Consider the following 23,435-nt stretch of genomic DNA (forward strand, 5'->3'; position numbering starts at 1 on the left):
TGCAAAAGTTTCTTCTCAGGCTCTTGGTTTAGCACGGTGAAAACCGGCTCCGGAATATAACTTTACTGATGGAGATATCACATGCTTTTGCGTCCACAAAGTTCAGACCACATCTGAAGACAGAAGGTTGGATCATGAGCACTCCTGGGTGTGAAATCAGGTAACAGGTTTTCGATTCCCCCACCTTCTTGGTGTAAACTCCAATTACCATGCCAATCATTAAAACCATTCTGAGAAAAAAAAGAGTAAATTGGTTGTGGACCGAACAGGTGGCAGCACGTATTCGCCCCCGAAAACTCTGACACATCTTGGTACGCCCTTCACTAGTCATTACTCACTAGTCACTAGTGAGTTCTACGGCAAGGCGGCTGCTGGGCTGTTCCATCCCCCTGCCCTTGCCATGAACTCAAGTGAAGGGCACCTCTTCTTCCTCTCTCTATCACAAACAAAAAAACATTCAGACATTTCTGTTTTTGCAATGTGAGGTAAATGTTTCCCATTTCGGTGTCGGTGAGCGTGGACGACGGGCACTGAAGAACTGGCCACGAATCCACGACGTTTACATGAGCACTACCGCCTCCCAGGTCACACGCGTCCGGCGCCACTGGCCGTGCCGGGAGCCTGAGCAAAAAGAGAGCGGAGAGCCCCTTTTCCTGATGGCGAGCGCTGCACATGTCAAGAGCTCGCCGGGCGCAACCTTCCTCATGTATGGTTCAGCATCAGCTGTGTGTAAGAGAGAGGGAGAGATGTTGGTTGGGAGAACACGATCTTTGGGCCACCCCTTCCAACATCGCTCACCCATCGTCGTGTCTGGCGACCTGATCTCTTCTCCCTTTGTGTGGAAGTGGCGCGAGGAAAGGGAAGGGCGACCCTGCTGCTGCTGCACGGCTGGCACCGCCACCTGGGCACTCCCAATTCAGGGAAGGGACCCCCTGAGAACATGGGAGGGCGCTTTCACATCCCATGTCAAAAGAGGGCTTGACGACCAATCTGAATATCGATTTTTTTTGGGGGGGGGGGGGGGGGGGGGTGTTAATGGATGACAGTGGATCGAAAGCGCGACCGATCACCACTGATTTTTACAAGGAATTCAGCTTATCCGTGGCGGATCCGGCCTCGCAGCGACACCGAAACACGGTGCACTGACGGCATGGATCCAGACAAGCTGGGTGGTTTGGTTAGTTGTCTGTAAAGAGTGCTTAATCATGCTGGTAGAGTGATGATTAAGAAATGTTTTACTGTGACCTGATAGTAGCACCTATGATATACTACAATTTCGTCGTTGCTGATTGCTTGCTGTTGAAATACATCAAATGGCAGTAAAATCAAGGTGCATATGTTCGTAGTCCTAATTTTAGGATGTCAATGTTACAAATAGCAAAATTGCGAAACACAATGTTCGAAGTCCTAAAATTGGAATTTTCTCGAATGAGAAGGACCACTGCGCCCTAATTTGACTTGGAAGTCCAAATTCAGCATGAATTGGAACAATCGGTCAATGAAATAAATCGATCCTTGTTCATCTGAACAAAATTAAGAAGGGAAGAAAAAAAAGATAAACAGCTGATCATTCATTCGACCTGTTCTTGGAGTGAAATCTTGACTGTAACTGTCGGTTGGTGGATCAGTTAAATCCAGTCAACTAAACACAAACAAACTACCGGCTCACTGCTTTCTTATCGCCCGATCAAACTGCTTACTATTATTATCCAGAACGGTTTCTTCCACCCGACTTCTAATTTCACTCCGAATTTGTTTTTTCCTCAGCACGACGCGCGTTTGCAAGAACACGGAGGTCAAGGTCGCCGAAAGCTCGCGAGCCCTCCCATTCAGTGATGTCAGGAGAACGAAGCTCAGGAGACTGAGAAAAAAAATGTCAACCTCTTCCGTCGTCCCACCACCGCCGTTCAAACATTCCAGCCCGCTGGCTGCCAAAGCATCGTCCACCATGTCCGGCAGACGGCGGCGGCAGCAGGACTCTGAATCCTACGCGCACGCGTACTACGCCTCATCGCCGGTCGCAGAGTTCAGGACCGGCAGGTTACTTCTGGCAGGCAGGCAGGCATGGAAATCTCAAGCCCCTGCACGCGGCGTCTGAAAGATCTAGAAAGAACTGACCGAACAGAACGTTCCTGCAAACGTTAGGAACAAGTGACGAACAAGCTGGCCAAGACAAAAATCGACCGGTCGGCAGTGAAACCTAGGGGCCGTTTAGTTCCCACAAAATTTTTTTTTGTGCCGTTTGACCACTAATTAGAAGTATTAAATATGAATTAATTATAAAACTAATTACACGAACTGACGAGAAATTGCGAGGTGAATCTACTAAGGCTAATTAATCTGTCATTAGAGATTGGTTACTGTAGCACAACATTGTCTAATCATTACATAATTAGGTTTATTAGATTCGTCTCGTGATTTCACTCGAGGATTATGGAATAGATTTTGTCAGTTATCCACATTTAATACTCCAAATTAGTAGTCAAACGTTGCAAGTTACTATAGCGTGTGAAATTTTTTGGAAATTAAACGGGCTCCTAACCTTACCGCGTCAAAAATAAAATAAAGAGACGGTGAAAAAGAGAAATTCACGACTGAATTTGGATGATGATTTTATCTGGAGCACGAAAGGGGCGGGCGGGGAAAAAAGGCAGAGGCTTTGCAGTGCAGCACTTGCAATTGCAGCGCAAGCAAAAGGGACCCATGAGCAGACGCCCGGCCGGGGTCGAGCTCTCGGGCCGGCAGGTAGGGTGGACGCTCGCCGCCGGCCGGGCCCGCCGCTCAGGCCTCGGGGTTACTCGACGTCACGCGCACGCAAGCGGGAGCACGACGAGGACGTGCCTTCCCTTGGCAACCTTGTCCTGCCTGTCCCCTGCGAAGTCTCCTCTCCTCTCCTCTCTCTGCCCCGGCCGGCGCCTTATAAAGGCAGGTGAGGCGAGCACTGGACCTTGATCCGTTCCAATCTCGACCAGCTCGCGATCGATCGGGGAGAGCTCGTGCCGCCATTGCTGTCCTTGATCAGTCAGCTAGCTGGGAGTGTCGTAGCCGTAGCGAATGGGGAGGCAGCCGTGCTGCGACAAGGTGGGGCTGAAGAAGGGCCCGTGGACGGCGGAGGAGGACCAGAAGCTCGTCAGCTTCATCCTCGGCAACGGCCAGTGCTGCTGGCGCGCCGTGCCCAAGCTCGCCGGTGCGTGCTGCATCCCTCGCCGGAGTTCAAAAGGGATTAATAACCACTCTTGCGATTGAAAATATTTGCGCTGAAATTGAAACAGGGCTGCTCCGGTGCGGGAAGAGCTGCCGGCTGCGGTGGACGAACTACCTGCGGCCGGACCTCAAGAGGGGCCTGCTCTCCGACGCCGAGGAGAAGCTCGTCATCGACCTGCACGCCCAGCTCGGCAACAGGTGCGGCACCATGCATTTCCTTCTTTTTTGGGAATTAAATTAATGTGCTGATGGATTATTTGGAATTTGAAATTGTTGCCTACATTTGTATGGAGTTTGTTGGATGCAACTCGAAAGGAATTCATTCGTTTTTGTTTTTTGGAAAAAAAAATGTTTAGGTGGTCGAAGATTGCGTCACACTTGCCGGGGCGAACGGACAACGAGATCAAGAACCACTGGAACACCCACATCAAGAAGAAGCTCAAGAAGATGGGGATCGACCCCCTCACGCACAAGCCCCTCCCGCCGCCTCCGCAGCAGCAGGAGCACCAACCGATTCCACCGCCCGCTGGCGGCTCGCCGGAGGCGCAGCCATCGCCACCTCCGGAGCGGTGTCCTGCAGAGGAGAAGGCGGTGCCGGTGGCGGCGACGGCGACGGCGACGGCCACAAGTAGTAGCGAGGACGGCGACGGCAGCGAGCTGCTCCTCAGCAAATCCCCCGGCTTCTGCACCGACGAGGTGCCGATGATGCACCCGGACGAGATCATGGTGTCCATGCGCGACCAGCCGCCGCCATTACCAGCCTCGGCTTGCGTCCCCGCCGCAGCCGCCGCGGTCTCGACGCCGCCGACGTCCTACTCCACCTCGGCGTCGTCGTCCTGCCTGAGCCGCGACGAGGAGTCGCCGTTCGCGTTCATGGACATGGACATGGAGTTGCCGGAGTTCGTGCTCCAGATGGGGCTAGACGACGTGGACGCGCGGTGGCGCGACTGCATGCTGCCGCTGCCGCTGCCGCTGTCACCATCGCCGGTCTTCGAGGACCCCTTCGATTCTTTCCAGTTCCAGAGGAATGGCGCTCTCTTCTCTAGTTATTAGTCAGTTAACCCCACCTAATAAATTAAATTTGCAGTTTCTTACTGTACTGAACAAACACTTAAGCCGCAGGAAGGTATTTCTGTTAACTGGCACTGGTTTTCTGGTTACTGTCTTGGGTGTTACTGTTCTCACATCACTGTCCATACAAAACTTGCTAGTGATCAAGGAAGCTTTGTTTAGAATACGTTGACAAAAAGACTAAAGTTCCGGCCTTTACACGGTGCAGAACACACAGCCAGAAAATTTGTTGTTAGCTAGGGACAATAAGAATCAATAGTATGTAAGTATCATTTCAAAAAAAAAGCTACCTTTTAGTTTTTATCCTTTTATTTTGTGAATGTAAAAAATGTCAATGTTAAATGAGAAGTTTAACTTGGAATAAAAAAGAACTACTGTATGTATTTGGAAGAGAGTGAGATGGTGATGTTGATGGTTGTCACATTCTATGAAGATCCTACCAAACTTGTAGGATGTACATGCTGGTTTACTTGACTAGATATTCATGACATACAACATGCCTGCCTACGGTCTATTACTAGTCCCCGCGCAAAAGGACAATGTGGATTTTTTAATAGATCATGAGCTTATCTACCGATCTACGGACTAGTCAAAGGGTATATATAGAGATTTAGAAAACTCCATATATATATATATATATATATATATATATATATATATATATATATATATGGACGAGTTTTTTCTATACTCGTGTGTAGCTACTCTCACCATCAGTATGCCATCATGCGTATATTTACATACATATTTATCACTTTGAGTATATTCATATACTAATTCTAAGATACTTCAAAGGGATATATACGGGAAATTTCAAAAGCCTCTTTGTTTTTTAAATATATTATGATTATATCTTACTATATATATTAAAAATAAGTATGTCCACATACTCCATGTATAGTCACATACTCAATATATATACCATCATAGATGTTCTAGCATGATCACATACTTCACGTACATACTCTTTGTTGGGTCAGATATGTCATAAATCATGATATACGTATGTGAGAGTAGCTATAAGCGAGTGTAGAATTTTTTTTTCTATATACAATATAGCTCATGTCAGCATGCGACCATAGGATGATCACCATACGTCATCGTCCAGCATATAACTAGATATGTTGACTTCTATATATAAATAAATTCTATGTACCTACGACATATGAACTGCTAGTATATACTATATAGGACCCGGAACCACCTATCGCGCTTGCTTCCAGACAAGGGTCGTCAGGCTGTGCATTATGAGTGTTGAGTTGTACCGTGTAATATAATTTTTAACAAAATAAAAAATAAAAGTGAAAAATAAGCACTAGGGGAAACCATGTATTGTCGTGCTAAAGTTTGCCTAGGGTAACTTTTCGGGCACACGGCAAACAACTCTTTTACCATATGTCACAAAAAAATGCACGGCAAATATTGGGCATATTTTGGGCACACAACCAAGTAATAAAATTTGGGCACATGACATGCTTTGCCGTGTGCTTTATTTTGCACACGGCAAAGTAATAAAATTTGGTACATTAGAATTTTTAAAAAAAATATCCAATGAAGCAAAAAATATGACCGATGAATTGCATAATTATTTGCACCAGGGTATGACATCTCATGACTGTTGAAGTGGTTGTGCTGTTGTGTGGCAGCATTACCATATGGTCCCATGATTCACATGTTATGAACTACTCCCTCCGTTTCAAATTATAGGTCATTTATCTAGATACATGATAAAAATTATGTATCTAGATTTGCCAAAATGACCTACACTTTGGAACGGAGGGAGTACTATAAAGTACAAAAATACTACTCAAAATTCTGAAAATACTACTCTAAATAGTAGAAAATACTACTTCAGTAGGGCAAAAATATTACTCTAATTTTTGAAAATAAGTTTGACACCTCTACTCGTTTGCTGGCGTAAGGGAGGTTCGTCGTGCGATGCCTAAAATTAGTGGCCGAGCTCTAAACCTGAAAAATAGAGGCTCCATTACGAACGTAACAAGTTCAATATACTCTATGAATCCAACGTAGAAAAATCAGTTGAGCATGTGCATTAGTGCTACTGATTCTGTGACAAAAAATGGTGCATGTTCATCTCTATTGTTCAGGTGAATCAGATGTGGTTTCTATGTGAGGGTACCGGGCAGTTTTTAAAACTAACGGTGGATTTGCATCTCAGATAATTGGAGATAAGCATTGTGGGGTCGAATATCGTGACTGAGAGTAAATGCCAACTCAACAATTGCTTTATTGATCCTCAGTAGTACATGTAATACATCATGTATGTACTAATAGAACTCTAACCAGCTACATCTAAAAGTCTAGGTTTAGCTATATTTCCTACAAGGGGAACATGAATATGTTCCATTGAGAGACCGAGTTCCCTGCTATCAGTTAGGACGAATGTGCTATAGAAGGCGGAATCCCCCAGGTAATCGTTGAGCTGAGCTAGGAACAATCAGATATTCCTGACAACAACTTGAAGCTTTCATTGACTAGGTGTTACACTAAATATCCCAGGCTCCACAATGCAATATTGACTTGCAACTAGCTAGCTAGTCACTTCGTCTCGCTTTTGCAAGTCTTCACTGTGAGTTGCATGGAAAGTTCCTAGTATACGAACACACTTGCTTTCTAAGAGAACCATCGTCCATCAATTCGAATCGTAACTTCTGGATTAAGTTTAGACACTAGTCGAAATCCTAAATTCCCATTGATGAAATTAATGGCATTGATATTGATGGACAGTACTACGTGCAATATTTTGGATTATATAGAAAAGAAGCATCCAATGAATTGAAGTCCTTGTGGAAAAACGCGCCAGGCCATTTGATTGATGGTCACATCAAAACGGACAAAGGGTCTGTTTAGTTCATTTTGCAAAAAAAATTTGCAAAGGAATCTGTCATTTGAAGTACTAAATGAAGTCTATTTGCAAAACTTTTTGCATAGATGGGTTGTAAATCGCGAGACGAATCTAGTGATGCTAATTAATTCATGTTTAATCAATAATTAGCGGATGATTACTGTAGCATCACTGTTGCAAATCATGGATTAAGTAGGCTCATTAGATCCGTCTCGCGATTTACAGCCCATCCATGCAAAATTTTTTGTAAATAGACTTCATTTAGTGCTTCGAATTAGCAAGATTCCGTTGTAAAATAATACGTTTATGGCGTTTTTGCGTTTACATGTAAAGAAAGGCCAAACTAACACAGTCGATGACCACGGGAAGCTCAGCTCGAGTGGCTTAAATTACAACCGGGGTCTTTGGAAATCCTGAACACATACATGCCCCTGTTCCACGAATATGCGTCAGATACCAAATACACGGTAATGCATGGTCGTCTGATTCTTATCATCTATTATCTTATTATTTGGCCAGCAAATGGAGCCTCCACATTCGCTTTCAAGGCCTATAAATTCCCATGTTAATCAGAGAAAAATAGAGAAATAAAAATTAACCACCACTGCCATTATAATAAAAAGTAGCCTAAAATACCCCTGTGCCTAATTAAAAATCATCCACCAATTCCATTATGAAAAATTAAATATAAAATACTGTGGTGGGATTTCTAGGGTACCCACAGCCGGGTGGCGGAGCGCACCCGCCTATTCCCAGAGAGGGAGTACTCGGGGAGGTACTAGGCGATTGAGCTGATCTAGCTCTAAGGCGTGCACACAAGAACACACGATCTAAAGTGGTTCGGGCCGCCGGAGCGTAATACCCTACGTCCACTGGGAGAAGTTTTGATCTCTGTTTGTGTATGAATCTATCCTCTGCCGGGCCTTGGCTTTTTTCCAGCCTGGCCTTCCTTCTAGCGGGCGCCCCCTTTTATAGACCAAGGGGGCGGATACATAGGACGTTGGGGCCCCGACAGGTGGGCCCAACGTGACTGCGTAGCATACTACGCAGAGTATTCAGATGGGTACAGTGGTTACGGATCTTTACTCCGATACGCTCTGCTAGCGCTACAGCGGTCTTCTCTTGTCCCATCACCAAGGTGTCCGTTGGGGGAGCGTAGCTTGCGGCGTAGCCTGTGGAGGCTATTATGTAGGCGTCATAATGGGTGAAGCCGAGCCGTCGTATCCATCTGTTATGGCAGACCTGGCAGGCGCGGCGTGGGCGGCGCCTGCGGCTCCACTATCTTGGTAACACGCGATCAATAGTGCCTCCTGGTCAAAGATTCGCCTTGGCTTCCACTGCATCAATGCGGGTGTCCACCAACCACAATAAATGCAGTGGTGGGTGAGGCTTAGCATGGAGACCAAGCGGCCTTGAAATGTCGTGCTTGTAGACACGTGTCGCTCCGGACCACCCCGAGGCAGGGCGTCGACTTCTTCCCTTAGCGAGTGGTCCGGTTACCATACAAGGGGTCCGGGACCCTATGAGGGGTCCGGGACTTCCGCGGGGGTCCGGACCCCTCGGGAGGTCCGGAGCCCCGGCTGTTCGGGCTGCCCGCCTCTTCCGGGACACGCGTCGTCCCCGGACCTTTCCCAGTCGTGAGGCAGGTCCGGAACCGTCGCCGAGAGATCAGGACTCCGGACCACAGGGGTCCGGCTGTTTGGACGTAGTCAAGGATAACTACAAGGCTCTTGCCTAGATACAGCAAGAAGGGATACCCCAGTCCTGGGGTACCGATAGTGGCCCCCGGGCCCACCTCGGGAGAGGTACGAACCCGCGGGTGGGGCCACTATCGTGATGTGTTTCTACATAACCTGATTACGCTGGTGTGCTCATACAAAGAGCGGGTGCTCCGGACCCCTGAGGCCGGTACACCGGTTGCCAGGTTCAGGCTCTAGAGTGCTCTCCGCAGGGCGATGAAGGTGTAGGCTTAGGGTACGGAACCAAGCTAAGCGGCTACACAGACCTCGGACTGCTCAGGGAGCAACACCAACTCCTGGACCTGGCTCTTAGCGACCGTGGCGAGCGGTCTCCGCCGGAGCGGGCCACCGGGGTGGACTTGAGTCGACCGTGGCGAGCGGTCTCCGCCGGAGCGGGCCACCGGAGTGGATTTGAGTCGACCGTGGCGAGCGGTCTCCGCCGAAGCGGGCCACCGGAGTGGACTTGGGTCGACCGTGGCGAGCGGTCTCCGCCGGAGCGGGCCACCGGAGTGGACTTGGGTCGACCGTGGCGAGCGGTCTCCGCCGGAGAGGGCCACCGGAGTGGACTTGGGTCGACCGTGGCGAGCGGTCTCCGCCGGAGCGGGCCACCGGAGTGGACTTGGGTCGACCGTGGCGAGCGGTCTCCGCCGGAGCGGGCCACCGGAGTGGACTTGGGTCGACCGTGGCGAGCGGTCTCCGCCGGAGCGGGCCACCGAAGTGGACTTGGGTCGACCGTGGCGAGCGGTCTCCGCCGGAGCGGGCCACTGGAGTGGACTTGGATTATTGCTGACGAACCAAAGGAAAATGTCACCGGACCTCACAGTAAGGTGCAAGAAACCAAGCCTTATACTATAAGGGAGCCCGGGACCTCTAAAGACAGCAGTCTTGGATACTAGAGTACTTGTAACAAGGTAGTGAAGTACGTAAGCTTAGGGTACATTACCAGGCTAAGCTACGCGGAGCTCCTCTACCCCAGGATACGAGTACCACTTCTCCAGAGCAGGTCCTTAGGGGTCCGGACTGCCTTCCAGCTAGAAGGGGCGTCCTCACCTGACTCCAAGCCGGCAACTTAACTTGGATCGCTAACAAAAGAAAAGACTCTGTTTGGGGGGAAGAGACGGTTAACCAAGAAATAGCCAATCAGAACGAATGAATGTAATTAGAGTGGTGGCGAGACAAGACTAAAAAAATAACTCTCCTTTATTAGTGTGGTTATCACGGTATACATGAGAGGTCGGGATTACGAGGTCGGACCTCCACCGCTCCGGACCGCTTTTTGCCTGTTTGTGTGATAGGGCCAGAGGACGGGTTTACAAGGTCAGACCTTGACCGCTCTGGACACACACATAGGCGCCACGTTATTACAAAGGAGGACTCTCTTAATCTTTTCTTAGGAGTAACCTACGGCTGCATGCTATACAGCGTGTTCTTCTCCGGTTGGAAGTGGTATGGCCACTCCTGAATTCTTCATAGTCGTCGGAGGCGAAGGCGCTCTAGATGTGCCTGAACTGCATCATCCAGCATCACCTCGGGAGCCCGGGGGGCCACTCCTTGCCTAAGAGCTGTCACATGCTTAGGTAGCATGAGACAAATTCTTTGGCTTTGAGTGGGAGAGGCCCCCCTACCGCCGTCGTCGTCTGCCGATGGAGACCAGACGCCCTTGCGCAGCAGAAGGACCGGACGTGGAGCGCGGAGAGGTGTGGTCGTTCGCCAGCTTGTCATTGGTGCTAGCGCCAGGGGCCCCCGCGCCTGGCGGCGGGGCCTTGTCTGCAGCAGCACCGAGCTACGCTGAGGCGGATCTCCGGTGCTGGCGACGGCAGGACGACACGTCCAACTTCCGCCGGGATGGCCGTCGGCTCCGGGCTCTATGTTGAGAGAAAGCCTTGAGCCGACGTCATACCGCCGGAGAGGAAGGATGGCCGTTGCTTGAGAGAAAACCTTGAGCCGACACCGGGATGGCGCGGGGTGGCACGCGACAGGCGTCGCCCCCGCGCACCACCGTGCCGGCTCTGAGGCGTCGCAGTGGCGACGCACAGCAGGCGCAGCTGCCGTGCACCGTCGCACCGAGGGCGCTGGCGCCCCAGTGCCACAGTATGCGGCATGGGTGCCACCATGCCTCTCTTCATCTTCTTGTTCGTCGTTGCAGAGGATGAATACGGCCCCAGAAGCCTGAAGATCCAGCCAGCGCCTGTTCCTCCCCACGGACGGCGCCAAATGTGGTGGGATTTCTAGGGTACCCACAGCCGGGTGGCGGAGCGCACCCGCCTATTCCCAGAGAGGGAGTACTCGGGGAGGTACTAGGCGATTGGGCTGATCTAGCTCTAAGGCGTGCACACAAGAACACACGATCTAAAGTGGTTCGGGCCGCCGGAGCGTAATACCCTACGTCCACTGGGAGAAGTTTTGATCTCTGTTGTGTATGAATCTATCCTCTGCCGGGCCTTGGCTTTTTTCCAGCCTGGCCTTCCTTCTAGCGGGCGCCCCCTTTTATAGACCAAGGGGGCGGATACATAGGACGTTGGGGCCCCGACAGGTGGGCCCAACGTGACTGCGTAGCATACTACGCAGAGTATTCAGATGGGTACAGTGGTTACGGATCTTTCCTCCGATACGCTCTGCTAGCGCTACAGCGGTCTTCTCTTGTCCCGTCACCAAGGTGTCCGTTGGGGGAGCGTAGCTTGCGGCGTAGCCTGTGGAGGCTATTATGTAGGCGTCATAATGGGTGAAGCCGAGCCGTCGTATCCATCTGTTATGGCAGACCTGGCAGGCGCGGCGTGGGCGGCGCCTGCGGCTCCACTATCTTGGTAACACGCGATCAATAGTGCCTCCTGGTCAAAGAATCGCCTTGGCTTCCACTGCATCAATGCGGGTGTCCACCAACCACAATAAATGCAGTGGTGGGTGAGGCTTAGTATGGAGACCAAGCGGCCTTGAAATGTCGTGCTTGTAGACACGTGTCGCTCCGGACCACCCCGAGGCAGGGCGTCGACTTCTTCCCTTAGCGAGTGGTCCGGTTACCATACAAGGGGTCCGGGACCCTATGAGGGGTCCGGGACTTCCGCGGGGGTCCGGACCCCTCGGGAGGTCCGGAGCCCCGGCTGTTCGGGCTGCCCGCCTCTTCCGGGACACGCGTCGTCCCCGGACCTTTCCCAGTCGTGAGGCAGGTTCGGAACCGTCGCCGAGAGATCAGGACTCCGGACCACAGGGGTCCGGCTGTTTGGACGTAGTCAAGGATAACTACAAGGCTCTTGCCTAGATACAGCAAGAAGGGGTACCCCAGTCCTGGGGTACCGACAAATACCATTTAGCAATGTATAATATTAAAATATCAGTAACAAACATATACTATTAATAAAAACTAAAGCTAACAACAATCAATCAAAATAAAATGAAAATAAGAATAATTATAAATGTATCAGACTATTAATAAACCTAAAGCTAACAACCATAATTCAAAATAAAATAAAAATAAGAATAATTATATGCATATTATTATTAAAACTCAATAAATTAAATTGTTATTATAGGTTGATCATATTTGAATTGTTTTAACCAACAATAAGACATAATTTATGATAATGAATAGGGTGATGTATGGTACAAAAATAGTATAATCTTTAAGTACGGATACAACGACATGCAAATTTTTGAATTTTCAATACTAGCCGCGTAAATGCGCGGGCTATACGCCTAGTTTAATGAAAGCCTTCATCCTGTTTGGATCCATGAACCAAACTTTAGGCCTAAGTTTAGTGTATTAGGTGATTCAAACAAAACTTTGGACTAAAGTTTTATTTCATCCCAACTAAAGTCCATTAGTCCATAGAACTCACATAATTCGGACTAAAGTTTAGTTTCACTACCCATTTATATGTTTCAAATAGTTTTCCACCTAAAATTTAGTCCATGATCTAAACAAGTATGTATGAAAATTTAGTTACCTAATATTTAATTAGTCACCGAAGTTCAGTCGGGACTAAACTTTATTAGTCCTAGGTAGCCTTATTACTAGTAACACGCTGACAGGTTGCAATTTTTAATCAAGTCATCATGCATGCGCGGCGTGTGTTCTTCGTGAGGAATTTAATATGATGGAGAAACTGTACGCGTTTAACTCATGAACAAATTCCAGCAACAACCAGAATCATCTCTCTGACGCTGACGATGACAAGCAAGTCTGAGATGTGCAATGGGAGTATGCATGGGACACGATGCATGGCCGCCCGGCCGGCCATCACTACTCTAGTCTAGCTAGCTGCTGGCACGACGACGCTTCTCATCCAAAGCCAACTAACATGCAAATGGACTGGAAAGTGCACGCTTTTGGTAGAGGAAAAAAATAAGCAAACGTCTCACCCGATCAGATTATCGGCGATTCACCAACAAACAAAGCAGGCAGCTGCTGAGCTGCATCTGTCAACTGGACCAGCAAAACACTGGCACGCAGTAGGACTGATGATTACTGATAAGACACTAGTACTGCAGTCTCCACTCCTCTCCTCCCTCTTTCGTTCAGGTGTTTTAGTCTGCAATCTGCATGTACCTTATCCCTGCATGTTCGCATGCACGGCAACTAAAGCTAGCGACCCAAGGATCGATCGACCACAATGCACGTCAACCCTACCAAAAAAAGGCACTACTCTCGCTGCCTTCTGAGAAAGAGAAAACAGCTGCCGATGGGCTACTGGTTGGTGGCAGTGGCACGCACAATCTAATGGAGACGGGAGTTTTCTGGTACATGGCCATGATTTTTAGGGGATGATAATATGCTCATCATCAGGTGACTTAAATATTATATTCTCATAAGTCACCTTTTTGACTGGGCAATACCGAACATAAAAACAAGACACAAAAACAACTAAACAGGGGAAGGAGAGTTGACTAGGCAACAACACAAAAACAAGACAAAAAACAACACAAAAGCTTAGATTGACAGGCTCGATTGGATAAAAAACAGGACACAAAAACAACTAAGCCCGTGTTTGGTGCAAACTTACAAATTCCAAATTTTTTTTCCGGCACCTGCATGGATACTTAAATCTAGACGAAATAAAAAACGCATTGCGACTGCTGTCTGTAAATGGCGAGACGAATCTAATGAACCTAACTAGGCTGTAATTATATGATAAATTGCTACAGTAATGCTACAGTAAACAACCTCTAATGACGGATTACTTAGGCTCATTAGATTCATCTCGCAATTTACAGACGAGTTCTGTAATTATTTTTTTGAATAGTCTATATTTAGTACTTTAAATGTAGAAAAATGTCTTTTCAAAAACTTTACAGAGCGCAACCAAACACGGCCTAAATAGATGATCTCTTCGGCCGATCCAATGCTCCACGCTGGTGACTTATATAAATACAAAATCTAAATTATTTTAAAAAGAGTAAACCTGCGATAATATCATCCGACTCCAGAAATAAGCATTTTTAGGAGCGGACCGCGAGGTGAACTGCTCCTGGCTAGTAGATACATTTATCCGAGTATCAGCTTGCTAATTAATTTATCCGCTGAAACTTGTATAGCAAATTTAATTAATTAACTCAGAGCGAAAGCGCAAGTTATGAGCTGAGCGCGCCGGCGCCGGCCCTGACGGAGAGAGCAACGACGGCGACATCGCCACGATGCCGGCCGGTGAAGTGGGCGGTGCACCGGTGCACTGCACAGGTCGGTCGGTCGTGGAGCACGGAATTGTTAACAAGGGGACCTTTTACCTGGAACGTGGCGGCGTCCCGCCGGCCGGCCGGCCGGCCAGGCAGCTTGCACGATCGTGAATTACCGGGCGAGTTCTCGTCGTGGTAATGCATGAGGTGGTGATGCATGCCCGACGTGTCCGTGGTTGTGGCAGGGCTGGGTGCGCACGCTCATCATGTGCCTAGGCCTTTTTCTTTTTCCTATTCAAAATGTTATTTTATTTTTCTTTCGCAATAGCCTCAAAAAAAAGGAGCCGAAGCTTTTTTTTTTATCGAAACATACATGTATTATACGTTAAGGAAACTGTACAAAAAACAAGTACACGTACAAGTACATTCTAAAAGGATACAGAAGACAAACGTGGCGACCATTTGCACAGAGGCCTCTAAGGAACAAAGAAATTGCACATAAGGCTCTAAATCCTCTGCAGGACGCAACCTCCCGTCGTCGCTGTCGCCATGTTGTTGGTCAAAACCCACCGGCGAGTAGCGACAGGCAACACAAAGAGCCGGGAGGCAGCCGGGGCGCTGGCTGGCACCGGTCCCTCGGTCAACGGCCCAGATCCTGGCACACGCCGATGCTTCCGGAGATGCAGGGCGTGCCACCTGACGTATACCTGATCAGGAAGGTGCAAACATGCTTTCGACGATTTGCCTACATGCACAAACACGTGTAAACATTAGTCCGAGCTGTGGTCGGCTCCCCGGGACGACTCTTGCATCGACTTTAAAGATCCGATCGAGTCCCGGTGTCAGATCGGATCTGCATATCTGGATGTTAATAGATAAAGCAAATAACTACAAAAACTGCTTCAATTAGATCTAGTTAATCTAATCCACGACGGTAAAAGCTTCACTGCTAGATCGGAATATCCTATACGTAATTAGGCCTAACGAGCATAATAGATAATCAAACCTTAACCAGAAAAGAGGCCTAAGAATAAGCGAAAGCCGATTCCCGGATCAATCCCTATTATGATCAAAGCAAAGCATCTAATACGTCGCCGGATCATCCAACCCGTTTGCAAGGCCTAACCTAGCAGATATTAAGCCGATTCTTAAGTATAAGAACAAATCATAACAGATTAGATCTACTAGATAGAAAAGAAGCAGGGTGTTATCTCTATGCGACTAACTCTATGCAACGAGAATTAGTATAAGATTAATACGTGATCACGCAGAGATAACATGATATTCGTAGATGATAAACAACAAGAGCATGATAGATCTACTAAAAGTCATGCTACGAATACCAGGATAACTAGCACTACTCGCCATCAAAAACGCTTCAGTACGAGTAATACCAAGGTAAAAATAAGAACAATGCTGCCCTGATCACAAGAAGTGTGTTTGAAATATGCCCTTGCGGCAATCATATTTCCTTGTATTCATGGTTAATAAAGTGTACCTTGAATATTCATGGATGACAACTTGTATTGATTAATGCTTATGTGAAGTATTTGTGAAACTCTATACTTGTATGAATATTCTAAAATGTTCCTAGTCGGAGTTCATGTGAGGACACACATGAATATTAGACTAGCACATGTATTAGTTGATTGACTACGTTTCACAAGTCATGGACATGGGGATGTCAAACTAATAATGTGGGCTCATGTGAGGCATGAGATTGAACTGACCTAGCACGAGATGATGACTTCTTATTACACAATATGTACGCTGTGTCCTAAGACCTGAGATCGTCGTATGTACTCAAGATGTGAACCGACTTACTTAGAAGCCATCAAACGCTGCATCGTAACTGGGTAGTTATAAAGGTGATTTTTGGGTCTGTCAAGAAGCATGCTGTGAGACATAGTCGGTCAAGATGTGATTTGCCCCTCTCTACAAGAGAGAGATATCTCTGGGCCCCTCGAGTGATTCGGATCAAGAAATGCATGGGATTGCTAGGGTTAAGAGTTAACCAAGGATTCTGAATCATAGGATCGAGAAAGAGTGGTCGGCTTCAACCAAGACCAAATATCATGAGGCAAAGGGAACAGCATGTATATGATATTGTGGCGGCTCGTCTGATATGATCTTTTTGTGCATATAGGAGTTGACATGTCTTGCTAGAGGCCACTGTCTACTATTGTGTCGAGTAAGAGTACTCGGGCCATGTTTATTCGCATGTGAGCCCATAGGGTTACACACTTAAGGGAAAGAAGCCTGATAAGGAAGAGATCCGAATTAGACTGAGCTTAGGTGCACTAATGGGCTTTTTAGGCTCAAAAGGGGGCGCCCAAGGTGGGGCCCATGGCAGCCCACCTAAGGGGCTATATAAACAGAAGGGGGGCGCCTAAAAACCCTAATTAGTGCTACAGTACCCGCGTGTGAACAGTGCGCACTACAGTAGCCGCCGTGAATAGTGCCGCCCCCTCCTGTGCACCAAGTCCTAGGTCGCCTTCGCGGATCTAGCAGTCCGGATCGCGACGATTCTTCCCGTACATGTGGATACCTTGGGGGTGCCGCATCTGCTGCACAAGGACGAGCCGTTCGAGAGGAGATTCACGCAACTGCACTGACGGCTTCCATCTGCACTACACCGACGCGCTACAGAAGTTCCACAACCGTGTGTCTAGTGGTAATCCCGTGATCTATAACTGCAGTAATCCTGGTTTATGTGGTAGAAAATTTTTGTTTATGCTACCCCATATTCCTACAAAGTGATCAGGGCAGCATGACGCTTACTTGGATGAAACCCTAGGATTAGGGGTGGCGGTGCGCCGAGAATTGTTGTTGCGAGACGTGATGTCGTTCTTTTTCCTTTACGAATATCATAGGGTACATATTTATAGTCTTATAGACTTGACGATCAAGTTAAACAAAACCTAGTCCAATACGAAAACTAATCTATCTCTAATGATTACAGATAAAGAGAGCCCATCGGCTCCCGACGCACACAGATAAGAAGAGCCCATCGGCTCTTGGCATGGACCACAATCGCCTCTTCCTTGGACAATCTGTATTGGCCCATTGGCAGCTTCGGCCCATATCCTTCTCGATCAAATTCTGGTGGTAACACAGCCGATTCACAAGCCTTCTTTAATTTCCGCACTAAGCCCAACTTGCTCTCGGCCCATCAATTAACCCTATTAATTTATGGCGATAACACGCCGGCCATCGCCGGAGAAGCATCGCCGCCAACCCAAGGTCGGAGAAGCCCAATCACCATAAGGCTATGAAAGTAGCCGCAGTAGAAAAAGCAAACGCTGATGCCGCATCGGCCGGGGACGCACCCCGAACCTCGCCGACCCTGGACAGGGACTCGTCGCCGGCGACGAAAGCCGCCGCGAGAAACTCGAGCCCTATCCATTCTCCAACCATCCGCACGGCCCGAAACTGCCTTCTTATCCTGGATCCTAGAACCCGACGAACTCACCTTCCCTCTGGGTCGATGAACCGCCGGCGAACGACTCCTGTACAGGAGCTCCACGCCGGGAGCACCACCCCCACGGGCTCGCCGCCGGCGCCGGAGTGGAGCACCAACGAGGCGGGGGAGAGCGTGGGAGGACCTTATTCCATGACGCCGCCGTTGCCTCGACGTCACCGTCGGAAACCTAACCCTAAAACTACTAGGACGACCACCACCGACCGGGGGAGCACAACGGTCTCCACTACCTCGCAAAACCCAGAGGGCCATAGGAGGCGAGGAAGACCGCCGACCCCGCCGGCGGCGACCGGAGCACTCGCTTTCTGCTCTCTCAAACAGTACCGGGACGAGAGAGTTTGGGAGAGGAAAAGTCTGTCTGGGTCCCAATGCGATATTGATACAAGGAGCCGAAGCTTCACTCACTGACAGCCATGATCCGGGGACTGTTGCAATAAGCCCGGCACGAGCACAACTGGTCAGTATTAGGCCCAATTCCTTTCGCGGGCCGGGCTAACCGATTTATTTAGCCAGACCGGGCTACGGTCTCACGTAAAAAAAGGATTAGGCGGCCTACCTGGGAAAATGGTTATCGGACCTTGGTAGGAATAATACGGCCCAAAAATCACGTTCATAATGGGCTGACATTTGATTATTGGGTTTCTTCTCGTCACTACTAATTGGGCGTCATATGGGTCTGCAAAAAAAACGCCACCCCCCGTCCCCACACACACCCACACCCCCCCACACACGACTCTTTCGTTGGGCTATTGAGCTCAAGCCCGAATCCGGTCAACTGCTTGCACGCTGAATCAGTGGCAGCTCCACCTTCCTTGTATTGAGGTTTCTATGTGCGTACCATTATAAAAATTACTTTTTATCTATGTACCATCACAAATTTCTAAAATTCTTCAATACCATCGAATGAAATTTTCTTTTCTTAGATACCACTTCGTCCACCTTCCGTCCATTCTTGCCATTTGCCCATCCTGACATGTGGGCCTGATTTGTGAAACTATCTCTACTCCTCTCTCCACGCTTCCAGACGGAGCTCGCGCCGCCGTGCACGTGGTGGCAAGCTAGGGCCGTTCCGCACCCTCTCGCGCTTGTCCTAACACTATGCCCGTCGGCTTTCGGCGACCTGCGCGCGTCCAGCGGGGCAGGCATGCGGACTGGCCGACAACTCATTGCCAGCATCGCGCCGCTCCTCACGCTGGTCGTCGCGCTCTTCCTTCTCCAATGCAGGATGCGTGCTGCCGCCGCCGTAGCCCGCCCTGCCCCGGCTCCGTGGCACCGCCAATTGTCCCGCTCCCCAATGTCGAGCGCGCCCCGAAATGGTTCCAGCCTAGCCGAGTCATCGAGCAGGAGCAACACTTCGCCGTGATGCGGCAGGAACCGCCGCTATTCGCTTGCTTGGCGTGCTGCCCCACTCGAGGGCCCCGGCGAGGGGTCAACCTCGTCAAGCGCGCTCGGCGTGGTCCACGGGCTGGCGGCCTTTCTCGGCCGCCGTGAGGACACGTGCGCGGAGGACGACTTGTACATGTTCGGCGCAGTGCTGTTGGAGCTGCTCATGGGGGCAGCACTGGGACTACAGCCGGCTCGTGGATTGGGCCCTACCGCACATACGCGGGCCCGACGTGGCGCGGGCCGGCGCGCCGGCCGACAAGGCGGAGGCGTAGGTGGCCAGGGTGGCACTGGCGTGCGTGGGCAACGGTGGGTGCCTCCGGCCGGGGATGGCATAGGTTTCGACCATCCTCTGCGACGCGGAGGTGGTGAAGGGGCTGCGGGCAGGCCCAGCGGAGGAGGGGCAGCTTTTACAAACCAGGCCATATGTCAGGATGGGCAAACGGCAAGAATGGACGAAAGGTGGATGGAGTGGTATGTAGTGTAAGAAATTTCATTCGATGGTACTGAAGAACTTTAGAAATTTGGGACGGTACATAGGTAAGAGACAACTTTTATAATAATACACAAGTAGAAACCTCTCTTGTACTAGTAAACTCGGTCAATTCTCTCCAGCAATAATCGAGGTCGTGTGCGCGGTGGAAGAAGATGGATCATAGAAGGCCCACCGCCACTATTGCCGCTCGCCACGCCACCGAGGTAGGGGAGGGGGTGGTGGTCAAGATGGCGGGGTTAAGGTTTCAGCTTGCCGAGCTTCCAATAGCAGGTTCGGCCGGCGGTGCAGGCGAGGCAGCGCGGGAGCTCCACTGGCCAGCCGGGGCTGGACCCTCGGTGGGCGGTGGCTCACGGCGGGGCAAGAAGAAGCTGGAGTGGATGGCTGGAGGTGCAGCAGTGGGTGGGCGGGCGGTGCAGCAACGGCAGCTGCCAGCTGGGGTGGAAGGCCGGCGGACAGGGGCGGGGAGACAGGATGAAGAAGATGGGGTCAGGGGAGGCGTCTTCTTCTGCAACTAGAGCCCCCATTCTCTCTCCCGTGCCGCACAGCTGAGTGCTAGTACAACGGCAATCTCGTACAGGGACACACAATGGTTGCCATCACTGCAGCTCTGATTCTGAGCATGTCAAATGCAATGACGCGGCACTTCCATAGCATTTGTGCTCAATTCTAAGGTTCAAAACAATGCAATCTGTATAATCCTATAACATTCATTCAGAGGCGAAATCAGCACGTCTGTTTTCTCAGGCTTAACACTACAATGGAGCAGTCCCCCTCCAAAAAAAAAAAACAAGAAGAGCCTGCAACGCAGCAGCAGCGGGCTGCAGTAGCTATGTAGCGGCTAGGCCAACACTACGTATAGATACAGCTCTAGCCACACAAAATTATACTCAGCAAGACAACATCTAAATGTCCGTCTCTTCCTATCTTCCCGCCTCATCCGGACGTGGAACAGGACATCAGGCTTCCGCGTCCGTGAGCGAGGAGTCTACTATGAACACTTGAAGGTATCAGATATGCAACTTCGTGCTGGGGCAGGCTTCGGTGCTGAAGCTGATGTTTCTGGGCTGGCCGAAGAGCAAGGGTTCCTCCCCGTTGCTGCTCGTTGGGGCGATCTCTGTGGACGACGATTTGGTGGGAGCCCTAGTTGTCGCTGCTCTGTAGCGGGCTCTTCGATGTCGGGTATGGCTCGACACTAGTCACTCTGCAGGGGGGAAATGCAAAGATGAAGATTAGTCTAGGCATAAAGGTCAGGTGCTTTGCTTGCAGAGTAGACCACAGCAAACTTCATATAGATAGGCAGAATGATTTATACCTCTCCTTTCGCTTCTCCAAGAATCGGGCAAGAGATGCTTTCCGAGCTTGAGGGACAGCTGGAACAAGCAGAAACATTATGAAATGTTATACGAAACACAACTGTTAGTTACTCTGTATCCTAACACATGTCCAGTATGAACTGCAAACAAGTGGAAACCATACCTCTTGGCACAGCAGCACTTGTAGTTGCCAGCGGCATTGGCTGAGACGAGGGTGCCTGACTGGTAGGAGCCGTGACCGGCATTGCCTGACTGGTAGGAGCAGTGACCGGCATTTGAACAGCAGGTTTTGGCCTCATGGGTTCAATGGTACTGTTGGATGTATTCCTGGAGAGAGTCACAACTTGTGGGACAACGGGAATTGGACTTGAAGTGGTTGATACATGAGGCACGGATGGATCTGGTTTCTGAATTACGATCTGCCTAGCAGGCAAAACCTCAGGCACGTTGACCTTTGCAGGGGTAGAAATAGGTGAATCTGGTTTGTGGCGCGCACTTGGCGGGCTTGGAATAGATGCCCTGCTGGCTAACATCATAAGTTCTTTAGCCTGTCGCAATTGAAACACAATCAGCAGATATACCCAGGAACTGCGGTAACATCAAACTGTTCCATTTATCACAAAGAGAACATACCTTCTCCACGGGGATGCTGTCGAATACATTTACAGAACCATTGTAGAATATTGTCAACTGCGTTGAGGTCCGACTCCGTGGGTTCCTACGGAAGCCAACCATCCATTTGTTAGTTCAAAATTCACATTGCAGCCCTACTACAAGTGAAGAAATCATTTCAAGAGGAAGTTAGCAATACCTTGAGCCATACACGCCAACCGTACATCCACCAAACCCATTGCTCATGGTGAATGGTTGATTCTTGAATGGCCCAACAGTGCCGTTGTGGAAGCTCTGCGACCTGAGCATCGGATTCGCCTGGTTGAGCGGCGCAGGATGCCGCACCGAGACCGGCTGAACCATCCTTGTTCCAGCAGGGAGATGATTATAATCCATCCCCTGCACGCGCTGGCCGTAGGGCGCAGCGGGATGATACTGCGGCGCCGTGACCTGGTTGTTGAGCCCGAACTGCCTCTGCAGAAACAAGTGCACGGTTCAGACCTTCAGAGTTCAGAGCTTTTAGCTTCCCAGCCGGAACCTCATGGCCAGAGCAAGAACTGTGACTGCGAGCTCGGAGCTGGGGCGAACCTGCTGAGGCATCACGGGCAAGGAGGTCTGCTTCTTGATGCCGTCGAAGGCGTCTCCGGTTGCCGCTGCCGACACCGGCCGGAACCCGGAGATGGAGAACTCCTTGTGGTCCTCCTCCCTGGGCGTCCGGAAAGACATGAACGCCGGCGCCGCGCCGGACGTCGCCGGGAACTGCCACTGCGTCGCCGGCGGGTTATCTGGAGCGCACGCCATCGAAGCCAATCAGAGATTTTGCGGGCCAAACCGACACATGTGCCACAGGAGGCGTCACATGCCGCAGCGCTCGCGAATTTAATTTCACCATCAGAGCCCGTAAAATCACGCGAGTTCCGCCACGGGGGAATAAATCTCCGCGCTTTGCGTTCTCAGAAACTAAAAACTCTAATTTGCAGAACTACTTGCGGGCTAACCGTGGCCGCGGGGCGACTAACGGTGGATCAGTCTACCAGACGGCGCACCGGCGAGCTGGTGTTGCTACGGTTAAAATTGACGACCGCGCGCGCGCGCGCGCGCGCGAGAGAGAGAGAGAGAGAGAGAGAGAGAGAGAGAGAGAGAGAGCGAGCACCGAGCACTGACCTGACTCCGTCCGGCCCTCCTTCACCGCGTCGCCGCCGCCGCCCTTCCCCGCCCGGCCAATCGCGCCCAGGAAGTCCCTCTCCATGGAAGCGAAACACTGGGGCCAGAAATTCCTTCCGCGGCGCCTCGTCCCAAGAATCTCTCCCTCCCGGAACGACGATGGGAGATGCCTTGACCTTCCCTTCCCCCGCCGCTTTCCCCTCTCTCTCTCTCTAGAGTCCAAATTGCTTTCTCCCGCTCGCTTATTTATCCGCGAGATTTAGGGGGAGGCGGAGGAGGAAGAAAGCGGCGATGATTAGCTAAAGCTACTACTTAATTACCCCCGCCCCGCATTAATTAACGATCGGGGCATCGGCGGCGGGTGGCGGCGGGGCCCCCCGCGTCGACCGGCTACCGGCTAGGCGAGGCCCCCACGTGGCCCGCCCACATGGGAGGCCGTCCCCTTGCCACCACCTGGGGCACCCGATGACACGTGGGGCCGCTCCCTCGTGGGTCCACC

At 50.2% G+C, this 23,435-nt stretch overlaps 1 protein-coding gene and 1 pseudogene across 2 annotated transcripts; one reads left to right on the forward strand and one right to left on the reverse strand.

Annotated features, from left to right (window-relative positions):
• Positions 1–2,895: 2,895 nt before the first annotated feature.
• On the forward strand, positions 2,896–4,581 carry LOC120677228 (MYB-like transcription factor ODO1). Its single transcript, XM_039958377.1, has 3 exons — positions 2,896–3,187; positions 3,273–3,402; positions 3,561–4,581. Exons 1-3 carry the CDS (start codon positions 3,055–3,057, stop codon positions 4,255–4,257), a joined length of 960 nt encoding a protein of 319 aa, XP_039814311.1. The 5' UTR covers positions 2,896–3,054; the 3' UTR covers positions 4,258–4,581.
• Positions 4,582–20,519: 15,938 nt separating this feature from the next.
• On the reverse strand, positions 20,520–23,219 carry LOC120679237 (annotated as a pseudogene). The gene is made up of 7 exons (XR_005677055.1): positions 22,937–23,219; positions 22,361–22,557; positions 21,972–22,246; positions 21,794–21,878; positions 21,324–21,708; positions 21,160–21,217; positions 20,520–21,048 (listed from the first exon to the last, which is right to left on the reverse strand). The product of XR_005677055.1 is annotated as a protein TIFY 6a-like (transcript).
• Between the last annotated feature and the right edge of the window lie 216 nt (positions 23,220–23,435).

Source organism: Panicum virgatum, chromosome 6N (genome assembly GCF_016808335.1).
Source record: "Panicum virgatum strain AP13 chromosome 6N, P.virgatum_v5, whole genome shotgun sequence".
In the NCBI taxonomy this organism is placed as follows: domain Eukaryota; kingdom Viridiplantae; phylum Streptophyta; class Magnoliopsida; order Poales; family Poaceae; genus Panicum; species Panicum virgatum.